Here is a 26,689-nt window from a genome sequence, read left to right on the forward strand (position 1 = left end):
AGCATAAGCCTTCAAAGTCACAGCTGGTTTCCCCAGTTTTTTCTCTCTCCTACGTCCTCTGGCTTTCACAGAGAAGTAAGTAGCTTTAAACAGCTGAATATGGAGAACTGATTAAGGTTAACAGCTTCCCCTCTAAAGAATAACTGGGTGAGGCTACACACACTTCCCACTCTGTGGGCTCCCAGGAGCACTTTTAAAAGCTGGTACCTCCTTGTGGACGGATGACACGGGGCTGTACAAACGGTGGCTTCACGACTTCAAACCACCAGAAGAGCTCTGCCATGAACACCAAGTAATTGCTCTGTGCGAGGGAAGGAAAGTAATAGGAAAAATAGGTAAACCGGACCAAAAAGTAATGACAGTACCTATTAAAATATAAGACTCAAAATCTCATTCATTGGTTAAAACAATACAAATGTAAATTAGGAGGCCACCGTGGAAAACAGTATGGAGGTTTCTCAAAAAATTAAAAATGGAACTGCTGAATAATCCAGCAATCCTATTTCTGGGTGTACTGGATATTCAGAGAAAACAGAAACAGGATCTCGAAGAGATTCCTGCATTCCGATGTTCACCGAAAGCAGTATTCAAAAGAGCCAAGACAGGGGAACAACCTAAGTGTCCGTCAGCAGATACAGATCAATAAATAAAGAAGATGTGGTGTGTACACACCATGGAATATTACTCAGCCACAAGAAAGAAGGAAATCCCATCGTCAAATTCCGTATGCTCTCTCGTACAGTGGAATCTAAAAAAGCCGAACTCACAAAACAGAATAGAATGGAGGGAATGGGAGATGTTGGTAAACGGGTAAAAACTTCCAGTTATAAGATGAATCTTTTGGGGGGCTCTAATGATATAATCAGTGATAACTGTATTATATACTTGAAAGTTGCAAGAGAGATCTTACATAGTCTCACCACAAAAAATGAAATGGCAATTATGCAATGTGATAAAGGTGTTAATGTATAGTGGTAATCATTTTGTACACCTCAAACTTACACAATGTTACATGTAAACTGTATCTTCTTAAAGCTGGAGGAAATACCGCAAACAGCCTGGTACCATAACTGTCCTGATATAACTGTGTTGTGTTTGGCCACAAGATGTCAGTAAAGGAAGAAATAATTTTCCCAGTAAATACAGCTTAGGAAGAGCATTGTTCTCTGAATTTATGAAAGTTAAGCAGGACTAGTTCTGTCACCTTATTCCAGGGATGATACCAGATGAATTTTATGAAAAGCTCTCCTTTCTGTCTTTTAGTTAAGACAGTAAGAAGCTATAGGAACACACTTAGAAAATGTACACAAAACAGAAGAGTACAGATATACAGATGAAACAGTAAAGTACACTTTAACTCCTCTCCCCAAATACCACACTCTCACGAGAAACCTCAATTAAAAGTTTTGTGTTTGTGTTTCTATGGCCCTTTTCCTAAGCACCTGTATATGTATATAGATTTGCATGCAAAAGAAAAAGGACTTCTAAAAAATATATAAATTACATTGTATTATATATAATGGTTGCTACCTGCTTTTTTTTTTTTTCTTAATAATGTCTTGGAGAGCTTTCTGTATCAGTAAAAATGCCTCTACCTCCTTCCTTAAAACAGCTCAACTACATTACAAAACATTTCAATTGTATCCCTAGTTAGATAATTTGTTTCCAACTCTTCACAACTGTAAATAATTCTTATACACGCTTTTGTGCATTTTAAATGTAGTTTGACGTTGTCACCATGCCCTGTAAGGAGAGCCCCACTGGTTTCTGCTTCCACCAGGAGGGCAAGGGAGCTCATTCCATGCACCCTCTTAAACACTGGTGATTAAGTCAAAGTGACGAGGAGGAGCCAGCCTCATCCACGCTGCTACAATGGCAGTTTGTGAGCCTTGGGCAGCCGGGCCAGCCACACATGCAGTCACATGTGGCATTCACGGGAGGTGAAGGGGACAACACACCTTGATGGCGGATGCAGCGTAGAGCATGTCCTCCAGGGTGAAGTGGCAGCACTGGGCCAGATACTCGTGGCAGAAGTCCTGCACCAGCTGCAGGTTATACAGGCTGTCAGCCAAAGACATGGTTTCTTTCAGACAAACATCTTCAAACAGGAAAAGAGCAAGGTGATGACTTGGGGTCGGTCACAGCGATGCACATTTCAGATCCTACTTAGCGACTCAGCATAGGCACGCGGCTACATGGGGTCTGACACACACACACACACACACACACACACACACACACACACACCACACACGCAAGCGCTCAGGATCAGTGGTCACGGTGCAGAGATGGAGCGGCCGAGCACCCCCTCACTCCATCACCTCCCTCAGGATCACACACGAACCTTCTAAGACAGCCTATGTCACTTATTAAATGCTCTTGTGAGCACTGGCCGCACCTGTGTGCCGCTCAGGAGCGCTGCGGTGCGCAGGGACACTCACCCTCCAGCCTGATGACGCCAGGGCAGTAGAAGTGGATGAGGGCGGCCAGCGCACAGCCGTCTGTGCTGTCCTTCAGCAGGTTCTCCACCAGCGGGATGCACGGCAGCTGCTTCAGCAATGTCTGCTCCTTCCTGTAACGAGCCTGCGATATATATATAAAAAAAAAGATGGAAATAATAAGTACTAAACAACATACAGGGAAAAACAACCAGTATCGCAGTCTAATGTAGTACTAATGCAATAGGACACGGGCAATGGGAACGACTCACAGACATCCTCTCCCCTAATGATACCAGACATTCCATTTCCGAGGTCACATACACAGCAGCACCCCAGGAGTGAAGCTGGTGCCTGATGACATCACATCCCTAATTCATGGGAAGCGACATCTAGCCTAAATGCTTCAATTAAAAAGCATCACAGAATGGACCAGAAGATGTGGTACGTTGACTGCCAGTCCGCTCTTCCGTGGAGCGCACGGCTCGTTGTTTTAATGTGAGCCTCACTCTGGAGGCCACATCCATCCATGGGAGAGCCAGAACGCTAGTCCAGCAGAAAGACTGACAGGCGGTCAGCATCCAGCAGGGAGGAGGGCGTGCTACTCCCAAAGTTAATCTGCAATTAGAAATATCGCTCTGAGGATGTGGAACAGTTCCATATGCTGGCTTGTCACCCAAATGTCAGGTAGCACAGACACAGTGTAACAACTTTAAAACAGAAAAAGCTGTACCAGCTGAGGTTTCATGAACCAGTAACAGCAAGAACAAGGTTTCTGCTCCCCTCGGAAAATCAGAACAAACCTTGGTGTGTTACTGAAGAATGCGTGGTGGGACCGGACACAAACTTATGGCAATTCTCTGAAAATGAGACATGCTGTCAAGCATAGCGGTTAAGCGACAAGCTCTTGAGTCAGATGACCCAGGTTCAAATCCTGGTTCTGCCACTCATGAGCGCTCATGTCTCAGTTTTCCCCTCTGTAAAGAGGGGGTAATAATGGCACCTGCCTTCACAGGACCATGGGAGCACGGAACAAGAGGACGACATAAAGTGCTTTGCATGCTGCTGGGCACACGGCTAGCCGTTACTGACTATGAGCTCTCCTGAAGCCAGGAAAAATGATGCTCCAGATGTCATGAAGATGCACACTCGAGTATTTAATCAGCAAAATTGATGCTGAAATGCTTACTGTTATTCAGGAGTTTTTTTAAAAAAACATAATCAAAACTAAATATTTGTCTAACTCTCATCTAAACTGGTCATCTATTTTATAATTAAAGTATAATTATGCAATAAAATACTTGAGAATAAAAATAGAAAAGTCATGCAGTGAAAAGAGAACACTTAAGTATTTGGTGAGACTGGATTTCCCTCAGAAAAGCACACACATGCATGAGGAAGGAGGCAGCGTCCCTGTTTCTCCCCCACTGGCTTCCCAAGAGCAAGGTTCATGGGATGGCTTTTCCTCTTGAAGAGTTTTAGACACGCTTGTTCCTGCTAACCAGTGCAGGGCAGACATCTACATTTAATGGTATGTTCCAAACTCACAGAGTACCTATAATCAGAAAAATGTCCTGTACATGCAACTATATACATTTTTTAACTGATTACTGATCTTACAGAGTCCTTAGAAAACTGCTTATAGCAGACACAGTTTAAAAATCAATCCTGAAAAAAGGGCAGGGGCAGGGGCAGGCAGAAGAGAGAGAGAAATCAACCAGTAGCATCAGTGTTGGGCTCTCTCCTGCACACCTGGTAGCACGGCTCCAGCCCTCACCCTCCCTCCTCACACAGCAAGACACAAAGTAGCCTGCTTCTTGGAAACCCTCCGAACTGGCCAGCCTGCTGATTCCCCTGGTCTCCTGGTCCAGCAGGTTTGGGGCCTTCACCCTGCACTGGACTGAGCCCACCACCCAGGATTGTGAATAAGGAATAGGACATGTGCCTTGTTTTCCTGCCTCTGCACAGGGCACACAGACACAGACATATGCATGCACAGACACGGGTACACATGGATGCACGCACATGTTTTAAGCAGTCTAACCCCCTATCCCCATTTAATTCTGTAAGATCAACCCTTCAGGCCACCTCAGAACTAAATATAGTCATGACCAGTACTGGTCAAGACATAGAAAACCTGTCATGTTTTTTATCACACAGAGTGTCCCCCACAATTCAGGTTGAAAAGGATTCTTTCAAAAGCATGATCTTAAAACACAAATAATTTACACATGCATTTCATATTCACTTTTACCAACGTTATTAAAACTAAGGAGAATCTATATTCATGATTTTTATTTAAACCGAGTTATAGAGGGTCTGTGATAATTGACAAGATCAGCAAGAGATGCTTCCGCATCGCATGGTTTTTACCACTTCTAACCCAAACCGCGACTAAATCTTGTCCGTCTCACAATACCTTAAAATCCAGCCCATGCAGTGACTAATGGATTGACATGACAGGGCTGTACCAGCAAGACACGAGCAATGCCATGCTATGGTTACAGTTCTGCAGAGTAACAGAGTCAAGTCACAGGGCACACTTACAGGAACCAGTTTCCAAAACCATTTGGAGGGAGACTTCAGAGGAAGCAGCAGAAACAAAGGGAGAGGGAAAAGTCATCAGAATTCTTTCCAGTTATGTCACAGTCAAATTTCCGACAGTGGAGCTCCACATCTACAGCCCACACAACATTTCTAAGTGTCAATCGATACTTTAGTTATAAATACACAGGCTTACTTAAAGAAACAGGTATATATGGACAGAAATACATTACAACCCATCAGATAAGAACCCATCCACTCGTACAGATAAAGAGATGACAGAAGAAATGGTGGAAGTGGGAAAGTTCCCTTTGTAAATCAGGCAGGCATCACCAATGGATGCTCAACCAGGGTGAGGGAGGCGTGGGCAGGGAGCAGGATACGCGCAGCTCTTGGAGGTGGCCGTCGCGGCAGCGGGACATCTAACACACGTCTTTTCAGGTCCAACCATGCTCATTTAATATTGCTTGGGCAAAAAAAATCACGGTACCATTTCTGAATTTTTGAAATATTTAAAATGGCAAGTTCCTCACCAAACTATAGCACATGAGTTGATAACAGAATAGGAACATTCTAGACTGGGGTGCTGTGTTGCTGGCAAAAGGTATGTTGGGAATAGGTATCAGAGAAGGAAATTAATGAGCACTGATCACAAAAGTCCACACAGGACAAACTGTCATTACAGAACAGAATCTTGGGGCCAGAATTCTGAACAGAAGTGACTTAATTTAGGCAGAGAGGTCAAGTGCCTTGTGAAAGGTTAAGTCCTCATAATCATTTAATTGAAATAACAGTATAAAAAGGGAGCCCAAGGTAAGTCTAAGAGTCAAACCAAACGATGTATCCGAGAGTGAGTCACTGTATCAGAACTTAAGTGTTTATTTATAAATAAATGAAACAGACAACTGAATCAATTATAATTTTACAGGTAAGAAACCAATTGTTTCCCAACCAATGTTTCCCAAAGGAGGCTCCAAAGAACCCTATTTCTATGAAACCTTAGTATATGTCATTCATAAATAAGTTCACAGATCAAACATGTTTGGGAAGCAGATGGACAGGCTTGTCAACTGGGCCTTTGCTGTCCTAACTGGGCCATGTGACATTCTGAAAGGGTCCCAGGCCTAGCAACATGCCCTACATGGGTCAGGCTTCAGGAACCTCTTCTCAATGGTATCTTAGAAATGGAGTTACACAAAAAATAGGTTATAGTTTTTTGGGTTTTTTTTTTTTTTTGCATTTTTCTGAAGCTGGAAACAGGGATGCAGGCAGTCAGACAGACTCCTGCATGCACCTGACAGGGATCCACCCGGCATGCCCACCAGGGGGCGATGCTCTGCCCCTCTGGGGCATCGCTCTGTTGCATACAGAGCCATTCTAGCGCCTGAGGCAGAGGCCACAGAGCCATCCTCAGCACCTGGGCCATCTTTGCTCCAATGGAGCCTTGGCGGGAGGGGAAGAGAGAGACAGAGAGGAAGGAGAGGGGGAGGGGTGGAGAAGCAGATGGGCGCTTCTCCTGTGTGCCCTGGCTGGGAATCAAACCCGGGACTCCTGCACGCCAGGCCGATGCTCTACCACTGAGCCAACCAGCCAGGGCCGGGTTATAGTTTTAATTGCTAAGAAATTCTGGTCAGGGTGGAGGTCTGCGTGGGTTGAGGTCACTGGGTACAGCAAGCACCTGCTGCTTTCTTACTGGGAAGTATGGGCTCTAGTCTGAGACCGTGCCTTCAAATGGAACACAGTTAGAGTGAGGGGGACATTGTTTCTCCAAAAGTAATCCCTTGGCCCTAGCTGGTTGGCTCAGTGGTAAAGCGTCGGCCTGGCGTGCAGAAGTCCCTGGTTCGATTCCCGGCCAGGGCACACAGGAGAAGCGCCCATCTGCTTCTCCACCCCTCCCCCTCTCCTTCCTCTCTGTCTCTCTCTTCCCCTCCCGCAGCCATTGGAGAGAAGATGGCCCGGGCGCTGGGGATGGCTCCTTGGCCTCTGCCCCAGGCGCTAGAGTGGCTCTGGTCGCAACAGAGCGACGCCCCAGAGGGGCAGAGCATCGCCCCCTGGTGGGCAGAGCATCGCCCCCTGGTGGGCGTGCCGGGTGGATCCCGGTTGGGCGCATGCGGGAGTCTGTCTGACTGTCTCTCCCCGTTTCCAGCTTCGGAAAAATACAGAAAGAAAAAAAGGAAAAAAAAAAAAAGTAATCCCTTCATCCAAGTCCCAACCCCCTGTAGAATAATAATACCTCACCAATATTTCTCTCTTTAAAAATGTTACACTGAGTAGACACATCTCTAATATTGTGAGAAAAAAACTCTCCAAGTACTGTAGTTAGTATTGTAAATTTAATACACATCCACAAATACACAGCTGTTTCAAAAACCATCCAAATGGTCTACTAGCTAATTCCCAAATATGCTTCTTGCTTCCAACAGAATGTCTGCAATCACACGTCCCTGTGACCTACTGTCCTACTTTGCAAATACCGACATGAGACCTACCAGGACCACGTTCAAGCCCACATCCTCTTAGAAGGCCTCCATTGATGTTTACACTCACAGGTCTTTATAACCCGACCAGGTATGTAGACTACATATATAGTTGATGATAACCAACTTACTACTTTTGTGAACCTTTCATCTGTAATGCCCGATGTTTATTAATACAATGAGAAGGGAAAATTTAAGAATCACTTTAGTCATAGAATTTAGAAGCCATTTAATCCAAATAAAAAGAGGCCCTGAGAGGTCAGGATACTTGTGAGGTCATGAGTGGCAGAACGAGTCTGACCACGAGTACAGCACTTTGTAGACCTCTAAGAGTGTAGACGTGGGACCTAATGTCACTGGTTATAAGCTTTAGAGATCTTTAAAGCAAGGTTGCCAAATTTAGCAAATAAAAATACAGGACACTCAAGCAACTTATACCAAAAAGGTATTTGTTGTTTATCTGAAATCCAGATTCCACTGGGCCTCCTACTTTAGAATCAAAAGGCATATTAGGAGGAAAAAGAGTGACTGGGGGAAAAAAATAGAGAAAAGCACATCTGTAAACTGTTTCTTTTCCTCGGACATGGCAATTCCTTATGACGCCCGCCTCCTCCAAGGACACCGCCTAACCCCACAATCAGAAGTACATCACCAGAGGACCTCACAATCTCAAGAAATACCTTTGCAATTCTAATTTTTCTCCAACACTGATAACACAGTGCAGTCTCCCTCAACATTTGCATGTTTTACCAGGAAGATGGCCATATAGGGCACTGCAGGAAATGAGGGTGTCTGGACAAGGATGAGAGGTAAGCTGTCATCACCCAGAGCCTGGGCTCTGTCCACAGCTCCGTGGGTCACGGGCCACAGGACAGGCACCGGGCATGTCCCACCAGGTGAGCTCGCTGATGCAGAAGGAAGGTGTGTCGACTTCTTACCAACGGCACAGTAACACTGTGACTCTGTCTGTTCCTAATAACAACACCTGTGCTTGGCAGTAAGACTGTGAAATCAACACTTATATTCGTAAAAATTCTAATGATGAGAAACAGGATCAAATTCACTTGAGAAGGAATAAAAGTTCTCTTTGTGCTAAAATAAAAATGTGTGCAAATCCAAATATTTAAAAGTGAATCAGACTCCTGTCTTCACACACTTAACAAACAGTGGCTATGAGGGGAATAGGCACAATTACAACTCTTAATGTTTCCCAAAGTAAGAAGTGGCATGTGGAAGCATGGGGTCTGGCAGAGGCATGGCTTTTTCTTTGGAATATATACCTTCTGACCTCCGGGAGCCTCTACCATGTGATGGTCTTTCAATTTCTGTTCTTGTTCAATGATGTCCTTCAAGTGTTCATTTACCTTAAGACATAAGAACATTACATTGAATTTACATTCAACTATCACAATAAAATGACATGCATCTTAAAATGCCTGTGGTCAGATTTCTGATGTCAAGTTTCAGTCCCACTTAGATGAAGAACATTTTGTTTTCCCAACCGGAAAAAAAAATTTTTTTACAGGGTCAAGAATGAGAGGCTTGCAATGGGACGTGCAGGTCACACAGTTACTGATGGCAGACAGGTCTAGTGTGTGACCGTGGTTCACAGCGAAGGCAGAGTGGACAGAAAGGTCACCATGAATGCAGGGAAAGGGACCCCAAGGGCTACACTGACACCGAGGCTGCAGAAGTTTTAGCTTCTTGTTACAAGTTTCAGGCAAGCATTTAAGGACAGGTAGATGAAGATAAAACTTCTTTTAAATCTGCACAGGTCTTGCTCAGAGATGAGGTTTAAGTTTCTCTGGGGTGACAGTTGTAAATGGAGGACAAACAATGGGAGTGAACTACTTAAGTCGACCACAGGAGGGATAAAGGGACAACTTAAGCATCTTTGGGGCACAAATAACTCATCACAGTTCCACAGACATTTCCAAGAAGACAGATCTATAATCAACAGAATCTTGTGCAACTCAGTCAGGCAAACCTCATCTGATTGGAAAAATGAGAAAATTATTTCATTCTTGGATTCAAAAAATATTTACTGAACACCCACAGTGTACAGTTCCCTACTTTGAGTGTAACTTACAGAATATGTAGAAATCTTTTTATAATTTTAATAGCTTTTTTTTTTTAAGTTAAAAGGGAATGGGAAATTGTGACAAGATTGCACAATGTCAGCTGTCACTTGGATCTGAAACAGGAAGAGTAATGAAGTGTGTCTCAGTCTGCTCAGGCCACTACGACAGAAATACAGGCTAGTGGCATACGAACAGTAGACGCTTGTTTCTTGTAGTTCTGGGGGCTAGACGTTTGAGGTCCAAGCGCCGGCAGATACAGTGTCCAGTGAGGGCCTACTTCCTGGCCCTCTTTTCTCTGTGACCTCACACAGCGAGGGAGCTCTCTAGGGTCACTTTTAGAGGGCCACTGATCCCATTCAAGACCTATCACCTCCCGCACGTCTCACCTCCTATCACCACAGGGTTTTTTTTTATTCAGTGAGAGGAGGGGATCCACCAGCAAGCCCACTAGGGGGCGATGCTCTGCCCAGCTGGGGTGTTGCTCCGTTGCTCAGCAACCGAGCTCTTCTTAGCACCTGAGGTGAGGCCATGGTTCCATCCTCAGAGCCCGAGGCCAACTCGCTCTAACAGAGTCATGGCTGCAGGCGGTGAAAAGAGAGAGGAGAGAAGGGGGTGGGGAAGGGGTGGAGAAGCAGATGGGTGCTTCTCCTCTGTGCCTTGACTGAGAATTGAACCCAGGACATTCACACGCTGGGCCGATGCTCTACCACTGAGCCAACCGGCCAGAGCCAAGTATTTCACCATACAAATTTGGGATACAACCGTTCACAGCAGGCGGGGTGCATAGTTGAGGACTTCATTTTTTCAGGGTGACAGAACCCATTTCCACTCCAGGGGGTGCCCTCCTACCTTATTAATCCAGTACATGACAGCGTCCTCGATGTCGTAGGGCAGGTCCGTGGCCTGGAAGAAAGCTGAGTACTGCTGAGCGCAGCCAATGACCTTCTCGATGCTGATCATCTCCACAGTGTATGCCATCATCAGCGTGTCCATCATTGCCAGGTGGGCGCTCTGGAACACAAAGAGCAAAGCGTGAGGAACCAAATTCTGAAATGTGCTTGTGCATTCTGAAACATCAATAACTTCCCTGATACACGGTTGTGGACGTAGAGATGACAGAAGACGAGACTCCGTAAGAGCGCGTCAATAGTCCGCGCTGGAGACAAGCGAGCTGAACCCCAGCAGCCTGGCACTCAGCTCGCCCCAGGGACCCATGTCCAGGACACTCATCCTCCACTCACAGGACCCTCCTTTCCCTGATTTCCCCATTTCTGATAAGACTGCAATTGTTACTCAGTAATACAACTCGCAAACGTCAGTGTCATCTGCAACTGCTCTTTGCTGCCGCGTCTCATCCACTTAGAACGGTGCAGTCTTCTTCTAAACTCCGTGCCCCCTCCCTCCTCTGACGGCTATGGTCCAGTGCAGACTGTCAGCACTCCACATGTCTGAAGGCAAAAGTCCTCCAACTGATTTTCCCGCTGGCTGCCGACTCCCTCCTCCTCCTCCTCTCATCCATGTAAGACTTCTAGTCTTTCCTTTGACCTTTCGTTTTGTTTTATTTTATGTTTTAAAATACATAAGTGGTCTATGGTGGTTCGTTCTTAAATGACCAGACATTATAGAGTCTATGAAGAAGGAAGTGCTTCTCCCAGCCTCCTCCACTAGGGGTGTCTACAGGTCAGCTATGTATTCTCTTACAGAGTTTAACATACATCAGGCGGGTAGACAGTACAGTGTTTCCACCTTTGGTGTTACAAATGATGCTACAACATTGTATCGCTCCAGGAGGGTTCTTTATGGTGGTGCTGCCCGCCCCATGTTAACTTTGGCTGGATAATCAGCAACATGCTCGCTGAAGCAACATTTATCTCCTGCTAACAATGTTACCACTGTACTTGTTTCCCCACATTTTTTTCCCCAACATTAGACGTCATTTGCTTCTAATCATCGGTATCAGTCTAAAAGATTTTTTAAAAACCCCACTCTTGTTCAACTCTGCGATTCTCTGATTAATGCGGATGAGCATCTTTTCATGGGTTTAGCAACCATTTGTATTTTTTCTTGGAAAACTGCGCTCACATCTGTTGCCTGTTTTTCCCTTTGGGATGTTCATCTTTCTTCATTTCTTGATTTCTAAGAGCTCATTATATATCAGGTACACCAGCTCTGGGTGGTTTGGGTGGCAAATCTTTTTTCCAAGTTTGCCTTTCGATTTCCACTTCATAGTGCAGTTCACTGGATGTAGTACAGTTTGCTACAGAAGTTTTAAATGTTTACTCAATTCTGACTTGATCACCAGAAAGAGAACATGGTGGTGTTTTTAGAAAGCTCCCAGGTGACACTCTGAGCAGCCGTGTTGAGAATCACTGACTTCTCTGTCCAGTGCAGTCACCTGCACACATGCTCTTGTTCTACTTGGATGGGACCTCAGTCACCTGCACATTCCCTGCCCCCTAACACGGGACCTGGAAATGGTCCAGGGCTGAAGAAAAGAAGAGGTCCTCTGATGGACGGCTCTGCCCTCACGTCTTTGCGTGTCTGTTCCTATTTTCTTCTGGTCCCCACCAAACAGTCTCCTCAGAGAGGGCCGCCAAGAGACTGTGCTGCTCCCCACCCATTGATTCCTGATCACATCATTCCGGTTCTTCTCCCCAGCAGTCAACGGCACCCGACGAGACCCAGCCTGTTCGTCTGCCACACTGCCCCCCTGCACCCACCCCTGCACAGACTCTTCGTGAGAGAAGCTGCCTGTGTGAGTGACCGACCAGCCTACGACAGAGAACTAAGTCACATCAGCTACCCGGGCAGTGCAGACTGAAGCCACAAGGAGACACAACAGCATAAGCATTGGCAGGGAACTCACATGCATTGCTGGGACCAAAATCAAGGCACAACGAATATGTTCAACACACACTCACAAAGAGGATGCATCAGTTCAGCTCCTAGGTGTTCATCCAAGAGATGAAAGTGTACGTCCCCAAAGAAGTGTACTCAGTGTTCACAACTGCTGTGCTTATAACAGGCCAAACCTAGAAACAGTGGTGTCCGCTGGCAGGTAAATGAAGGAACAAACAGTGTCCACGCTGTAGGATGCCACTGAGAACAGAAAGGAGCAACCCACTCAGGACAACGTGGATGAATCCAGATGTGAGCAAAAGAACCCCACGTGAAAGGAGTCCACAGCACGCTTCATCCGTGACACTCCAGAACACACAACACGGGCCCAGAGAGGAGACTGATGGGTGTCTAGAGCAGGCTAACAGCAGAAGCACAGGGAGTCTGTGTGTGTGTGTGGGGGGGGGGGGCAGGAAGGTGAAAATGTTTTCTATCTTGGCTGGAGTAGTATTTACATGTGTGTGTGCATATGTCAAAACTCAAACTATTTGTTCTAAACAGGCATGTTTTACTTTACCTAAGTTATGCCTCACCAAAGTTGATTTATGAAAGAAAAGCTCTGACCCTGGGAAGTTGCTCCAACTTCACCAAGCTTCACCTTCCTGGTCAGTTAAATGTGGGTGACACTGAACCTCTCACCTCACAAGGCATCCAATGAGATGGACATTGAAGTGCTCCACACAGTTCTGAGTGACAGGAAGATTGGCAGTGTCTCCATGACCTCGCACATTACGTGGTCAGTGGATGACCATGGGGCTGGCCTGCAGGACAGTTCATCATCTAAAGAGCATCCTCAGGCTGCACTGTCAACATTTATTCATTTCCCTAAGCAAGTGTCCTCTCATCAATTCTCGAAGGAATTAGACCAGGGATTTCCACGCTGCCTTCGTGCACCGGGCCCACCGAGAAGGGAGGTGCCCGGAGTCAGCAGAGACGCATGAGCAGAGAAACCACCACCAAAGTAACAAGACGTGGGCTGCTTTACCAAAAGCCCACTGACACAGGCGACGCTGTCCCACCATGAGATTCAAGCACAGAACACATGTATATTCCAAACATCCCGGCGGTGGTAACGCGGGCAAGGTGGACTTCTGCAGTGTTTATCCCTGACTGCTCGGGCCCAGCCCCCACCACTCAGTGGAACCATGGCTGCTTTATGCCAACAGTGCACCCTGACAGCTACGTCCTGTTACTTGCTGACCGCTCTGCATTCCTAGCGTGGTCTTACCAGGCGCATGCGGCACCCTTCAAAGTGTGTAGCATTTTATGGCTTGTCAGCTCTGAAAGGCTTCCCAGCGTCTGTGGGGCTCAGCCAGAAATCAGCTTCAACTCTCAGAAGCTACAAGTTACACCAACTACACGGAACTATGACGTCTCATTTAAAAATAGCTATCAGTAAAGCTCCGCTTAACACTCAAAAAAAAAAAAAAAAAAGGTAGGTTGTCAGCAAATTTCTTACAGCTGGGTGTGTATGGAAACTGAGCCAGACAGAACAGACTTCACCAGAAAAGGAACTGACCACATGAGGCTAGCTGTTCCTGCATCTGCCCCGCCACCCAGACAGGACCCACTTCCTAGCACTGTCCTGAGAGAGAGAAGGGAAGGAGGGTCGGGATGTGTCATTTGGCAACATGCGAGGTCCCTGGAAACCACGGAGACAACGGAACGTTGAGGAACAGCAGGGACAGTGTCACAAGAGACTCAAATGGCCCAGTACAAAGGACCATTACCTCCCCCAACCTACCCAGTAATGAGAAGTTGCCCACATCCTTCTGGACAAAAGCCTGTGGACAAGTACAGCCACGCCAATCGGCCGGAGGAACTGGGAGACCAGCCCTGACCTCAGCCGGCCTTGTGGCCTCCACGGAGTTGCTGGCCCAAGCCCGGACAGCACGGCCACTAGGACAGAGCTGCAGGCCTGGGAGGCAACTTGCCTGCTAGCTGGCAGGACAACGCACGCTCCCTTGAGAGACCCCAACTCTGGGAGCCGGGGTTCGAGATGGAAACGGGCCAGCCACGGAGCACTGTGTCCTTGTCCCCAAATCAACCTGGTGAAACAGTTCTCCAGAAGGCCTCTGACCCACAACAAAACTGTTCAACTTTTACTCTATTCATTCCAGCCAAGGTGAAGACATACTGGGAGCTCAATATGTACTTTAGGAATGATTACAGCTTGCTCTGTTCAAACCTGTATAGAAAAAAAACCCCAAAACGCATCTCCACCACTCTCTCAGGAGTAACTCCAAATGACTTCTCTTTCAAAACAGGTTTAATGCTTGAACGGAAAGCTCCTCAAGGCCCCGCCTCCGGCTCCAACTCAGCATCTCCCATTGCCCCACTGGTAGACGCTTCCAGGTCCTGCAAAGCCTGGCTCATGGAGAAAAAGTGTGGTCTCTGTGCTCCAAGGCCTGTGCGTGATCACAGGTCACTGCTCTGTGACCCTGTGGAGAGTGAGGCACTAGGGACAGAATGCCCCAGCCCCAGCGGCCGATGCCCAGCACGCAGTGGAAGCTCTATAAGTACAGTGAGTAAGCAGAATGACCTCACTGATTTCAGTTTTGTTATAAGTTTTGTTATAAATATGAATATAAAAAGGTTTTGCGAGATCACAAAATCATTATATATGAGAAAATAAACTTAGGAATTCTACACAAATTATTACAAATAAACAGACTAGAAGATAAGACCTCTAAAGATGATGGGAGTTGTCCGCACCTTTTCTGCCCCTTCTCTGTCCCCCCAGGTGTGTAACCTTTGCCTCTCCCTCTCCTGAGCCCCAAGGCCTTCTTCTGCCTCTGTGACTGGTTTCTGGAGCCCACACAGCCCGGCTGGCTCACTTCTACCCCCTCTGTGACTTTCTAAATAAACTCTGTGACTTTCTAAATAACCTTTTCTTATAACTCGAGGGAAAAAAAGATGAGGTGAACTTGTAACTGAGGTGCATATAATATGTTACCTAGAAACAATGGAATCAAAATTAGGTGCGTGATTAATGGGTTACATCCTTGATCATAAAACACCCAGGATACGTGTTTTAAAAGGCTTGTCGCAACCCCTCTTTTTAGACGTTCTAACAGAGCAGCCCTGCAGAGGGCCAGGATCTGTATCCCAAGTTCCCCAGGTCCCTCATGATCGGGAAATGTCACCCATACTGGTTTCTGATTCCTGAGGTCCTTTCTGGCTAAGTCTATGAATTTAAGATTTTATGACAATGATCAAATCCCCAGCCCAACCTGATGATACTGAATACAAGACACATGCAACTTCGTTTTGCTATTTCTCTTTACTCATAAACTATTTCATTTTATTTATTTATTTTTATCATTTGGCTTCATTTGCCAGAGTCCCTCAATTTTCACATCACGCTAGACACCAGTGCTCACTTAGACAAACAGCAATGCCTGGGCCAGCACATGCTCCTGGCAGAATGGCATTCCTGTGATCGCAGTGCACACGGCCCTCCCCCTGGCAGCCGCTCGGCAGCACCTGCCGTGTTGATTCAGACGGATGTGAATGCCAGCTCCCGGGACAGTGTGCATTCTAACATCGAAACTGGGCATTGCTTCCATTTATCCTTTACTCACACATTTCTGATAGTGATCGGGCAGATTACAGGTATACAGATAATGCTTCTGTGCTGAACACATTTTAACATGATAATTATTCACTGGGTTTAAAAGCACAGTGCCTGAAAATACTTCCCCGCTGATATACAGAAGGAAACATTGCACAGGTTCTCCTTACAGCAATCTGTCTTTAAAAGCACCGTGTTACTAAGCACATGTTATCTAACATATTCTAATTTTTAAATTTAATTTAAAATTTTTTTTATTCATTGAGAAGAGGGCAGGCAGAGAGACAGACTCCTGCATGCGCCCCACCCGGGATCCAGCTCGCAAGCCTACTAGGGGGCGATGCTCTGTCCATCTGGAGCAGTGCTCCATTGCTCAGCAACTGAGCTCTTCTTAGCGCCTGAGGCAAAGGCTCCATGGAGCCATCCTCAGTGCCCCAGGCCAACTCACTCCAATTGAGCCGTGGCTGTGGGGAGGGGGGAGAGAAAAAAAAGAAAGAAGGGAGAGAGGGAGGGGTGGCAAAGCAGATGGTCGCTTCTCTTGAGTGCCCTGACCAGGAATCAAATGCCAGGCCAACGCTCTACCACTAAGCCAACCAGCCAGGTCCATATTCTCATTTTTTCAAACAGCATTACTCTCAGTCCCCACCCTAAGATTAATAAGACATACTGGTCAAACTTGCCTTATGCTTACAATTATACTTTTGCTGCCACCACATAATTTTTTCCCCAAAGAAGCTGAAAGGCAGCATATAGAATTAAAAGGTCCCAGAAGTTAAGATAATTTAGAGGTGGAAGGCTGGCTCAATATCCTTAGTACAAATAAACATGCTGTTTTCCAATATACTTCCCAAAAAGCAGGACAAAGAAGAAAACTGATACTTCCTGCTCTCATTACTCTAAACACACCAAATATTTTCTTAAGGAACAAAGTTTTCACTTGTACTCTGAGGAATTTTCTCAAGACATGTTAGAAAAATAGTAATATAATCAATCAAAATGGCACAGCAGTTGGAAAACTTGAACTCAAGGTATGACAAAACCCGAGAGCATGCAGGGAAAACGTAGGTCAACCAGTGCCAGACTGCAAAGGGTTAAGGTGCTTGGGTCCACCCACAGGCAGCACCAGACCAGATAAACAGGGATCCCAGATCACTTAAATTACGTTCCTCACATATCAGCTCCTGCAATCAGATTTAAATGCACTCACAGCTATCAGCAGGATCAACCGTGTGCACGAGAAACCCAACAGGAATGCAATCCGCAGTCAACAGGCATCTTCACACACACACAAGCCGTGCCAGAAAAACAACGCAGGGGTGTGCTAGGTGTGTGTTGCTCCCGGCGCAGGATAACTAGGTTATGTGTCTCTCTGAGGTGCTGGAGCAGCTACTCAACAAACACGGTCTGTGGGACTCCCAGTCATCGTGAGCATCAGAACCAAGACCGGGCCGGGAACACCAGGCACTGCGGCAGGAGATGCCCCAGGGGAACCTGTACCACTGCCAGGACGTCCCGGGAGAACCCTGCTCACCCTGCTGCTGCCGGCGAGCTGCTTGCCTGTGTGATACGCCCATAACCAGGTGCGCAGGTGAATCTGAAGTCGTCGATGAGAGCTGAAAAATCTCACATCTGTTCATAAGCACTCTTAGTGATCCTCAATAATTCCATTCAAAATCTATAACTAAATTCAGCAACTAAATTTTTCTTGAAAAATTATTCTCCATTCCTTGAAAAGAATAAAATGAGTTTTTAAGGAGAAGAAAAATAGGCAGGAAGCAAAGTAGCTCATTACCTCATTCGGTGCCAGGTGGGCTGAACTGACTTTGTCCACCCTTCTTCAATGTCATAATTTCATACATTCTTAACACACTCTTACACATAGACATCCCCCGTCCTCCAAGTAAGATAGTCTCATAGTATCATAGTAGTGTGACTTCATCAAGTGTGCAGACCATTTCCTTTTTCCTTCCTTCCTTCCTTCCTTCCTTCCTTCCTTCCTTCCTTCCTTCCTTCCTATTTCCTTCCTTCCATTCTTTCTTTTGGTGGTGGTGGGGGGATAGTGAGCCAGACTCCCAGACTCCCACATGTACCCCAACTGGGATCTACCTGGTAACCCCATCAGGGCCGATGCTCGAGTACTGAGCTATTTTTAGTGCCTGAGGCTGATGTACTCCAACAGAGCTGACCTCAGCACCTGAGGCCATGCTCGAACCAATCAAGCCATGGCTGCGGGAGGAAAAGAGAGAAAGAAGGGAGAGAAGGGGTGGAGGCAAGAAGCAGATGGTCACTTCTCCTCTGTGCCCTGACAAGGGATTAAACCTGGGACATCCATAGGCCAGGCTGACACTATCCACTGAGCCACCAGCCAGGGCCACCATTTTCTTCCTAATACAATTTTGAGGATGCCCGGCATTCTGCAAACTGAAGCCCAAGCAAGACCACAGACTGAAGCAGCAGACACTGATCTTGAACATGGGCTTTGTCTCCAGAGATGCTGCCTGATGTCCCAGGCCAGCTCAGCCCTTCGCTGAGGGTTCTCCATGAGAGCTTATCATGCTCATTAAACACACGAACATACCTGCCATGCAGAAGTTTACTGAGAGGTCTTTCGAGCATGTGAATGAACGTGTAACACAATTCACACTCTGACGCATGCCCACCAAACAAAGTCACCTTGAGGTTAAATGACTCACCATTTGGATGGGCTTCTTTTGGAGGTCGCGTTCCATCACCAGCTTTTCTTGGTCAGTGACGTAGAGACCCTTCTGCGCTAAGGCCTGGATCACGGCGTCGTGGCCCAGGAGGGGCTTCGCGGCATCACTCTTAAGGATAAGACTCCCTGCGCGGCAGTACAGTTCGGCGGACAGGAGCAGGTTGACGACAGGAGGTTTGATGTGTTCCTGGTCATACTGGTCTGTGTAAAATGGCTCTCGGAGTTCTTCTGGCACATTTTCTATAAAGAATAGGGGAAAATTCTTACAGGATTTTTTTTACAGAAGAAACACAATGCTATTATTTCTGGCATAGAAGTTAAGATTCCTCCTAAAAATAACAGTAACCATTTCACTGAAAAAGATGATTTAATAGACCTTGGCAGGTCATCTGAAATGAGGGACAGAAACTGCCTTCACAGAAGACACCATTCTGAGTGTATTCTAGAGGAAGACCACAAGGCAAATGCGGAGAAAGGCTCTGGTCCAGTGGCTGTGGGGAAGTATTCTCTTGTGCCTCCTCACACACACAGAGTGAGCCAGGAGATTCTGAGGGCGAATCTCAGGAACTTCCCTCCCACTGAAGCAGTCAACAGGAGCACATCGTAACAGCTACTTCAGGAGAGTGCTGGCCTCGCCCCGCAGAGTACAGAATAGTTTGTCTAAGAACTCCTCCTAAGATCCCTTACTATGTGAACCACACTGCCTCCACCTTCCCACGGGCCACACCCCGTCCTGTCCCAAGCAACCTGCTCAGTGGAGGAACAGAACAAGCAGTTTACACACGGGACCAGACAGGAAGATCCAATTGTCCTTCCCAGAGCTCCTGTCTGCTGGCATTGCCCCTGGCTCCCAAGGTCTACTTCCAAATCCTCCTGTGGAGCTGCCTTTCCTCTGATGGCAGCAAGACTACCACACAAAACACCTGTCACAGTTTTCTTGCCTTTTCTACGCTATTATGCTGTGTGGCTTCTTCTCCCCTCGGGCCTCCTGCGCAGCATGCTTTTTCATCAAAGCTGGGACACGGAAAGACAGCATCCAAGTTTGAGGTTCCTATGGAGCCACCATCAGCGGTCCCTTGCCTGCCTTTCTCCTGCATAGTCAGGTCCAGGCAGCCCCCCGGGTCCCTGATTCTAGGAGTCTCCCAAATATGCAGCTTTAGCATAAGATCAATAATACACAACACTAATCAAGTCAGCATTTCCAAAAAAAAAATTTTATTCACAAAAAATGTCTTTAGCAATTTTCACCTTAAAGTTTTGTAAAAGACATCACTTAGAAAAAAAATTTTTTATTAAGGAATCTTATGGTAAGTGCTGCATGCTCATTCTTTATACTAGCATGGTTCTGGGGAATTCAAGGAATGAGAAGTCAGCCCCATCCTCAGGGAGCCAATAAGTCCAGAAAGATGGGCAAAGTTCAGCAATTCAGAAATCAGAGGCAAATACTAAGCAAGAAATGATCAGGCACTGAATGAAAGGCATGAACAGTTAAGTGCTTAAAGTTCAGAGGAAGAAGAATCAGCAGTGGGCTGACCTGACCCATCTTAAAGAAGGAAGACAGGAGAAGAGGGAGGATTCGTTTCATCAGAAAGAACAGGTTTTCCAAACAGAAGGGCAGTGGAAGACAGCACACCGAACAGTCTAGCTGAGAAGGGGTTCACATGGAAGAGAAAGTTTGGCTGGCATGGGAGGCTGGAACTGACACCTCTTTAAACCCGAGCCCTTCCTATGACAACTAACAAGAAATGGCCGACGGTCTCAGAGGACAGCGTGACACATTCAGAGTGACGTATGGGAGAAATGAATCTGGCGTTCAGTATTGACAGCAGAAAGGTCAGAGCTGGGAGACCACACAGATAGGGACACGAAGGGAGAAGACAGTGAAGTCAGTGAACACATCCAAGTGGAAAGATCCAAAAAGCATCTGGGGACCATACGGGATTCTGGAAAGAGGTCAAGAGTAGATGGAGCAATTTGGGATTTGGGCGACATCTAAAAATACCATCCTCGTTCAATAATTGAAACCACTTTCCTTCCTTCACGTCTGCATTAACCAGTGGTGAGCCAGACTTTACCCGATGGTGGCCTTGGCTGGGATGTCAGCTCCGCCAAAACCATCAGACCATGGAACAAGAACTCCTCTCAATGTGGGCATTGCAGGATGACGCAGAAGCTGTTTAGGAAAACTATGGTAAAGGGGAAATTGTCTAATTTTAAGAGAGTTACTATGAAATGTCTACCTGTGGGTTTTTATCTCCTGGTGTCTGAACATTAGCTGTGCAAAGAAGAGGCTCATTATCAGGATACAAACCTCTCTGTGGTCCCTGTGAGCCCGCCAGACACTCAGTTACATATCCCCGCACGTGATCTTTATAACAACTCTTGGAAACTGTCAACACAGGTAAAATATAAGGGCTGCAGTGACGCTAAAGCTCTCCTGTACGTCAGACACGTCCCTACGCTTGCGTTCTGTCCTCCACCCTGGCGATCGCACTCCCATTCCACAGATAGGAGCCCAAATGCAGAGCCTGAGCTCTATCCCACCTGGCTGACCACATACGAAAAAGACAGTGGTTTAGGGAGAGCACACAGGTGGCAGACAGACAACGCAGGGCCCCCTCCACCCCATATGACATACAAACCAGTTACAAGAGCATGAACTTTAGAAAGGCCCCGCCCTTGCAAAGGGAAAGAGTGTTTTGAGAATAAAAAAAAAACAAGCCTTTGATCTAAATAAGGATTAAGAGAAAACTTCAAAAATGTCTATCATTTCTACCAATAGCATGGACAATCACTTTTTTAAGAAATGGTTTGGACTTTCTATCCCATTTTAAAATGAATGAACCTGGAACAGCACCTTAGAAAGTAAACGGGCAAAATCAAAGATAAGAGGTTTCGCCCTCTCCCTAATCTCCAGAGCACGACAGATAAAAAATTACTCAAGGTGCGGATGTGTGAACCACCACTCCTAAGATTGCAAAGGGGAAGAGACAAGTTTTTCTTGTGCACCAGGCGGTGAGCAGAAGGTCCCGGATCATGCTGGTATCAGTCCTGACCGGATGGATCTAAGTTCTGACATCTGCAATCAGCTGAAAACTTGAGATGCAGGCAGAGGGCGTGGACATGGTATTGCTCAAGGCCTTTTTCTATAATTTTCTATAAAGCTGGGTTGGCTACTAGCCGCATCCAGGTACCTGTAAATGTTACCATTTTCTCTGAAACCGGGAAGGGTTTCCCCAGGCCCTCGTTCCTTCTGCAGTGGTATTCCCTCCCACAGCCAGGCTTGTGGTCCGTGTACCCACACTTGCTGCCAGGGAAGGCAGTGTGGTGGAGGGGTACTGTGGAGTTGAGCAGATGAGTCTGAGGCTGCCCGCTTACTTGATACAGGATCCTGAGCATGATGACTGGCTTCTCTGAGTTCAAATTTCCCCAGTTCCACAGAATTGCCTCTGACGGCTCCTCTCGACTTCAGTGCCCTCCACCATCCCCTGGCTGCCCACGCCTTCCTGCTGCTGCCCTACACAGAGCCCACGGCCTGTGCATGGCACAATGGATGTTCCCTCTGCCTCTAACGGCCCTCCTGGACCCTACACACCATCGGCTCTTTCTCTTCAGACCGAGTTACATGTCTTCTCCTCAGATGTAGCTTCCCAGAGCACCCAGTCAGCCATCCTGTGTCACCGTCCATGGAACAGTTGTTCCTCACCTGTACTACTTAGGTGGGTTTATTTCTGTCTCCTCCTGTGTCACAGAACCTCTGTCCGGCCACAGCACCTAGAACAGCTCCTACACCACAGCAGGCCCGCTAACATTTAATGAAAAAGTGCCAAGTTCCAAAACAGAGCTTCATCATCGAAGCAGATGCCAATCAAATGTTAGCTCCCTCCTTCCCCACTGACCAAACGATGTGTGACATGATGCACAGCACTCCTGAGCCCAACTTACTCCTCCACCCTCCTGCCGCCCTGCAAGCCTGTAGCACTGTGAGCTCCCATCCCGTCAGCCCCCAGCCCACATGCCCCTCCCCCTGGACTGCCACAAAGAAGCCTCAGCTTCAGCATGGGAGCCAGGTTTCTCAGTGACAAGGAAGTCACGAATAGGGGAAGGGAAAGACCTGAAGGAACTTTGTGTTGGGAAGGAAGTGGGAAGTGAACAGGTGGTGTTTTACATCCATATGTAGGCAGAGAAATGGAGGGAGCTCTGTGTTACATACACATACGTGCATTTTCAGCTCCGTCTACCCAATCCCAGCACCAGTCAGTGCGCCTGTAACGTGGTGCCCAACACCCTTCCCACGAAGAAGAGCCAGGGTTCCTGAAGAAATGGTGTTTCCAGGGCTGCAGCAGGGAGAGTACAGCATGGGCTAAGAATACATGTGTGCACATACCCTTATGCAGAAAAGTAAGGCATGTGCACAAGCGATGGGCCATGTTCTAAGGTGACAGGGCCCAGCTGAAAGGAGATCGCATTGGCCAAATCTGGGACAACTTAAGCATCAAAATAAGCAAGGACAACTAAGGATGATAGCCCATTGAATAAAACTAGAATTGGTGGGTCCATTCTGATAAACGAATACATAAGCAAAAAAGAAAGAAGGAAACACCCTCCCTTGTAGAATACCAACCAATAAATGGGGGCGGGGGAAATGATAGCAATCACCAACAGTAATTGATTCAAGCAAGAATCATCATTGGGTCCCAAATGCTGGGTACAAGCTGAAGAACAGAATATTTCAAACTATCTCCCCACAAATTACTTAACCAAAAATTGAAAACAATACTTTTATAGTGGAGAAACAGCAGACACCACTTGAACATCCCCACCCCTGGCACATGTGTCATGTGCCTGTTGCTACGATTCCCTGAGGACCCAGCTGCTCCTCTAATCATGGACTAATCATGGACACATCAGACAAATCCAAACCGAGGAACATTCTATAAAATTACTTGCCTATTGTTTTACAAGATAAAAAATACATATCTATAAAGGAAACAATCAACACTGCAGACTCAGACATGTTGGGGTAGTGAGAATGGGATTTCTTCTTTATTTTTCTTCTTCCCTGCACCTGTGCCCTGCCCACCTCCCTGCCCAGTGTATGATAAGTCCTGACTAAGAAGAAGTCCTTCTGACAGGGTCAAGAAAGCTTCCTCTGTCTGAATGTCTCTCCTCCAGGGCTGCCTGGCTGACATCTTGCTTGTGTCTGGATGCCTCCTGGGCACCTCTGCCCCAGTGCCTTGTGCATTCTAGGGGAGGCAAGAGGGGACATGTGCTGGTGAAGAGATGGGCGCTGGTGGTGCAGAGGCAGGCGCTAGGGAGGGGCGGCCAGAGTGGGGGGGGGCAGGAAGGAAAGGAAGGAGGGAGAGAGAAAAAGAGAAAAGCCAGGGTGGGTTTGGCCAGAGGGCAGGAGGTACGGCTTGGGAAGTGGTCTCCAGCTCTCTGTCTGGGGGCAGGTCTCTGAGCACCTGGCTTTTCTTTCTACTCCAGGCACTCTCGTTGGGACAGTGCCGGCAGCTGTGCCAGGATCTCATCACCCCGGTCCTTCCAACCTGGTGGAAGGGACCTCTGCTGACTGAGAGCCCAGCATGGCAGAGCAGGGTAGCGGGATGGGGAGGAGGCGCCGATGCCAGCAGCAGATGGGCTGCTGATGCAGGTGCACAGAGCAAAAAGGGTGTGGCCAGAGCTACGACAGAGCCCAGGAGGGTGTGATCCAGCTCTGCATGGGGTACAGTGCCTGTCTCCAAAAGTATCAGTGTCATGACAGACAGGACAAACGGAGGCTTTTCCAGGTTAAAGGAAACTAAACAGATACATCAACCACTGCAAAGCACGGTCCTGGACTGGATCTTGGAATGAAGGGTAAAAAGGAATAATGGACATGGAGACAGCTGGCAAATTTGAAACTAGACTGTGGATTAGATAACGATGTTGCATTGAACTTAAATTTCCTGGTTTTTATAATTTTCTGCAATTCTGTAAGAGAGCTACCCTTCCTTGTAGGAGACAGATGGAAATATTTAGATTAGGGGGCACAATGTCTTGAATGCATCCTGAAACAGTTCAGAAAATCCTGTATACACACACACACACACACACACACACACACGCATATGCACACTTGTGTGGGAGGAAGGGGAAGTGAGAGAGAATAAAACAAAGACAGAATGTTAACCAGGCAGTCTGGGTAGAGGGCATTCAGGAGTCTCTGTACTATCGTATACATGTTAAATTACACTGAAAAAAAAAAAGGTTATAAAACCTTGAGATGCCCCAAATCAAGCCTTCCCCCCAAACTTGATTATCTTCTAGTGTCTCCTACACCAACAGACCACACTACCACCGACCTGCACAGTCAGAAACCTGGAGTCAACAACCCTGCTCCCCTTAACCCCAAACCAAACCCATCAGCAGGTCTTGCCCCAATCCACCCCCTCCTCACATCTCAGCTCACACTCCCCCAGTCCAGGCGGGCAGCGCCTCCCCTCAGGAGCGCTGCACTTACCCCTACCTGTGTCTTCTTCCCACATCCATGGTTGTCCTCGCTCCAAACCAACCAATCTCTGCTATAGCCAGATGCACTCACTTCTCAGAAGCAAACTGGCTCATGTCACACACCAGTAACAGACCCTAGGGTTTTCAAAGTCTGCCAGCTCCTCTGAGGGCTAAACCCTTCCTCTGACGTACACCAAAGGCCCGCCTGGCCCCTGCCCACATCCTCACAGCCACACTGAGCTCTGGGAAACTGGGAAACCGTGCTCCCTGCTGCTCCCAAGCTCCGCCTTCACACTTCACACAGTCAGGTCGCTGGCTGCGGAGAGCTCCTTCCCCCGATTCTTCTCACTCTTGCACAAAAGACATGATCAGTCATTGTAGGTTTGTTTGTTTTTTAAATCCAATGAGCTTTGGACAATTTATTTATCTGCTAAATAAACACAAGTCCCTTAAGCTCGCCTTTCAAACAACTCTGTCCCAGTTGGCCTTTGGTTCTGCATTGCCCACTACTCCATTCCACAACCTCCTCCAACCCACTGGTCTGTGTTGTGAAACCAGCCCCATTCGGCTGGCCTTCCTTCAGGGTCCCGTCTAACCACCATCTCCACTTCAGGGTTCTCCCTGCACAGATAGTGGAGGCTAACGTGCACTGCTTACCCTCTCTGCTGTGCCAGTTACCGGCTCTTACGCATTTCCTGACTTCTACTACAGTTACACACCTATCATCTGTCCCCCACTAGAGCACAGAGCACAGACTCTTAGAAGAAAGGCATGGTGAGAGAGCGCGCAGAATCCTAACCACTAGACCACCAGGGAACTGGGAAGGCAAGGTTAAAGACCTGTGTGTGTAACACCAGATGCTGGTAAGACTAGCCCCTCCCAGGGCCTCAGAATTATTACCCTCTGCAATTCTCTTCCTAACTCGGACTGCTCTAACTCCGCCTCCTTTTCCTCAGCGCCCCCCCAAAGCATTCTAAGTGTTCACTACCCTAGATTCCACCTACAATGTCTTCTCTCCCTCTGTGATCCCATCCATTTCCAATGTCAATTAGACTTCATCACATTAGATTCCAAATTGATATTTCCAGCCTCTGCTTCTCAATTATACCCATCTACAATCACAGCTAACCACTTCATTGGATTCTTCAGGTATTCAACAGTCCAAGTTCAAGGTTTCTAAAAGCAAAGGTGACTTGCTGTTCCAGCATGCTGCTTTCTTTCTCTGCCAATGGCATCGCAATTCATCCTCCCTGTCACGAAAGCTCAAAAGCTCAGGTAACTTCATCTTCCCTAAAACCTCAGGTGACCCCACAGATGACCTTTTCATTCAAATTACTCCCCACGCACCCCAAACTCAGCTATTTAAAAATACCAGGATTATCGCTCTGGTATCTAATGCCTCTTTTCTGTTAACATGACTTCTACCCATGTAGGGTGGTGGTCAAGAACACGAATGAAGTCAGATTCCCCAG

At 47.0% G+C, this 26,689-nt stretch overlaps 1 protein-coding gene across 4 annotated transcripts in view; it reads right to left on the reverse strand.

The window, feature by feature from the left end:
* Positions 1–26,689, reverse strand: part of CAMSAP2 (calmodulin regulated spectrin associated protein family member 2) — a 48,784-nt gene that overhangs the window by 16,092 nt on the left and 6,003 nt on the right. For 3 of the 4 annotated variants that reach the window (XM_066379859.1, XM_066379857.1, XM_066379856.1), the window contains exons 2-8: positions 18,706–18,965; positions 10,390–10,551; positions 8,740–8,823; positions 4,986–5,018; positions 2,442–2,583; positions 1,959–2,098; positions 208–301 (exon numbers count right to left, since the gene is read on the reverse strand). In XM_066379859.1, the coding sequence (XP_066235956.1) occupies positions 208–301; positions 1,959–2,098; positions 2,442–2,583; positions 4,986–5,018; positions 8,740–8,823; positions 10,390–10,551; positions 18,706–18,965 (915 nt within the window). The remainder of the gene's footprint in view (positions 1–207; positions 302–1,958; positions 2,099–2,441; positions 2,584–4,985; positions 5,019–8,739; positions 8,824–10,389; positions 10,552–18,705; positions 18,966–26,689) is intronic. The other variant, XM_066379858.1, reaches the window with a different exon arrangement.

Source organism: Saccopteryx leptura, chromosome 1, assembly GCF_036850995.1.
Source record: "Saccopteryx leptura isolate mSacLep1 chromosome 1, mSacLep1_pri_phased_curated, whole genome shotgun sequence".
Lineage (NCBI taxonomy): Eukaryota > Metazoa > Chordata > Mammalia > Chiroptera > Emballonuridae > Saccopteryx > Saccopteryx leptura.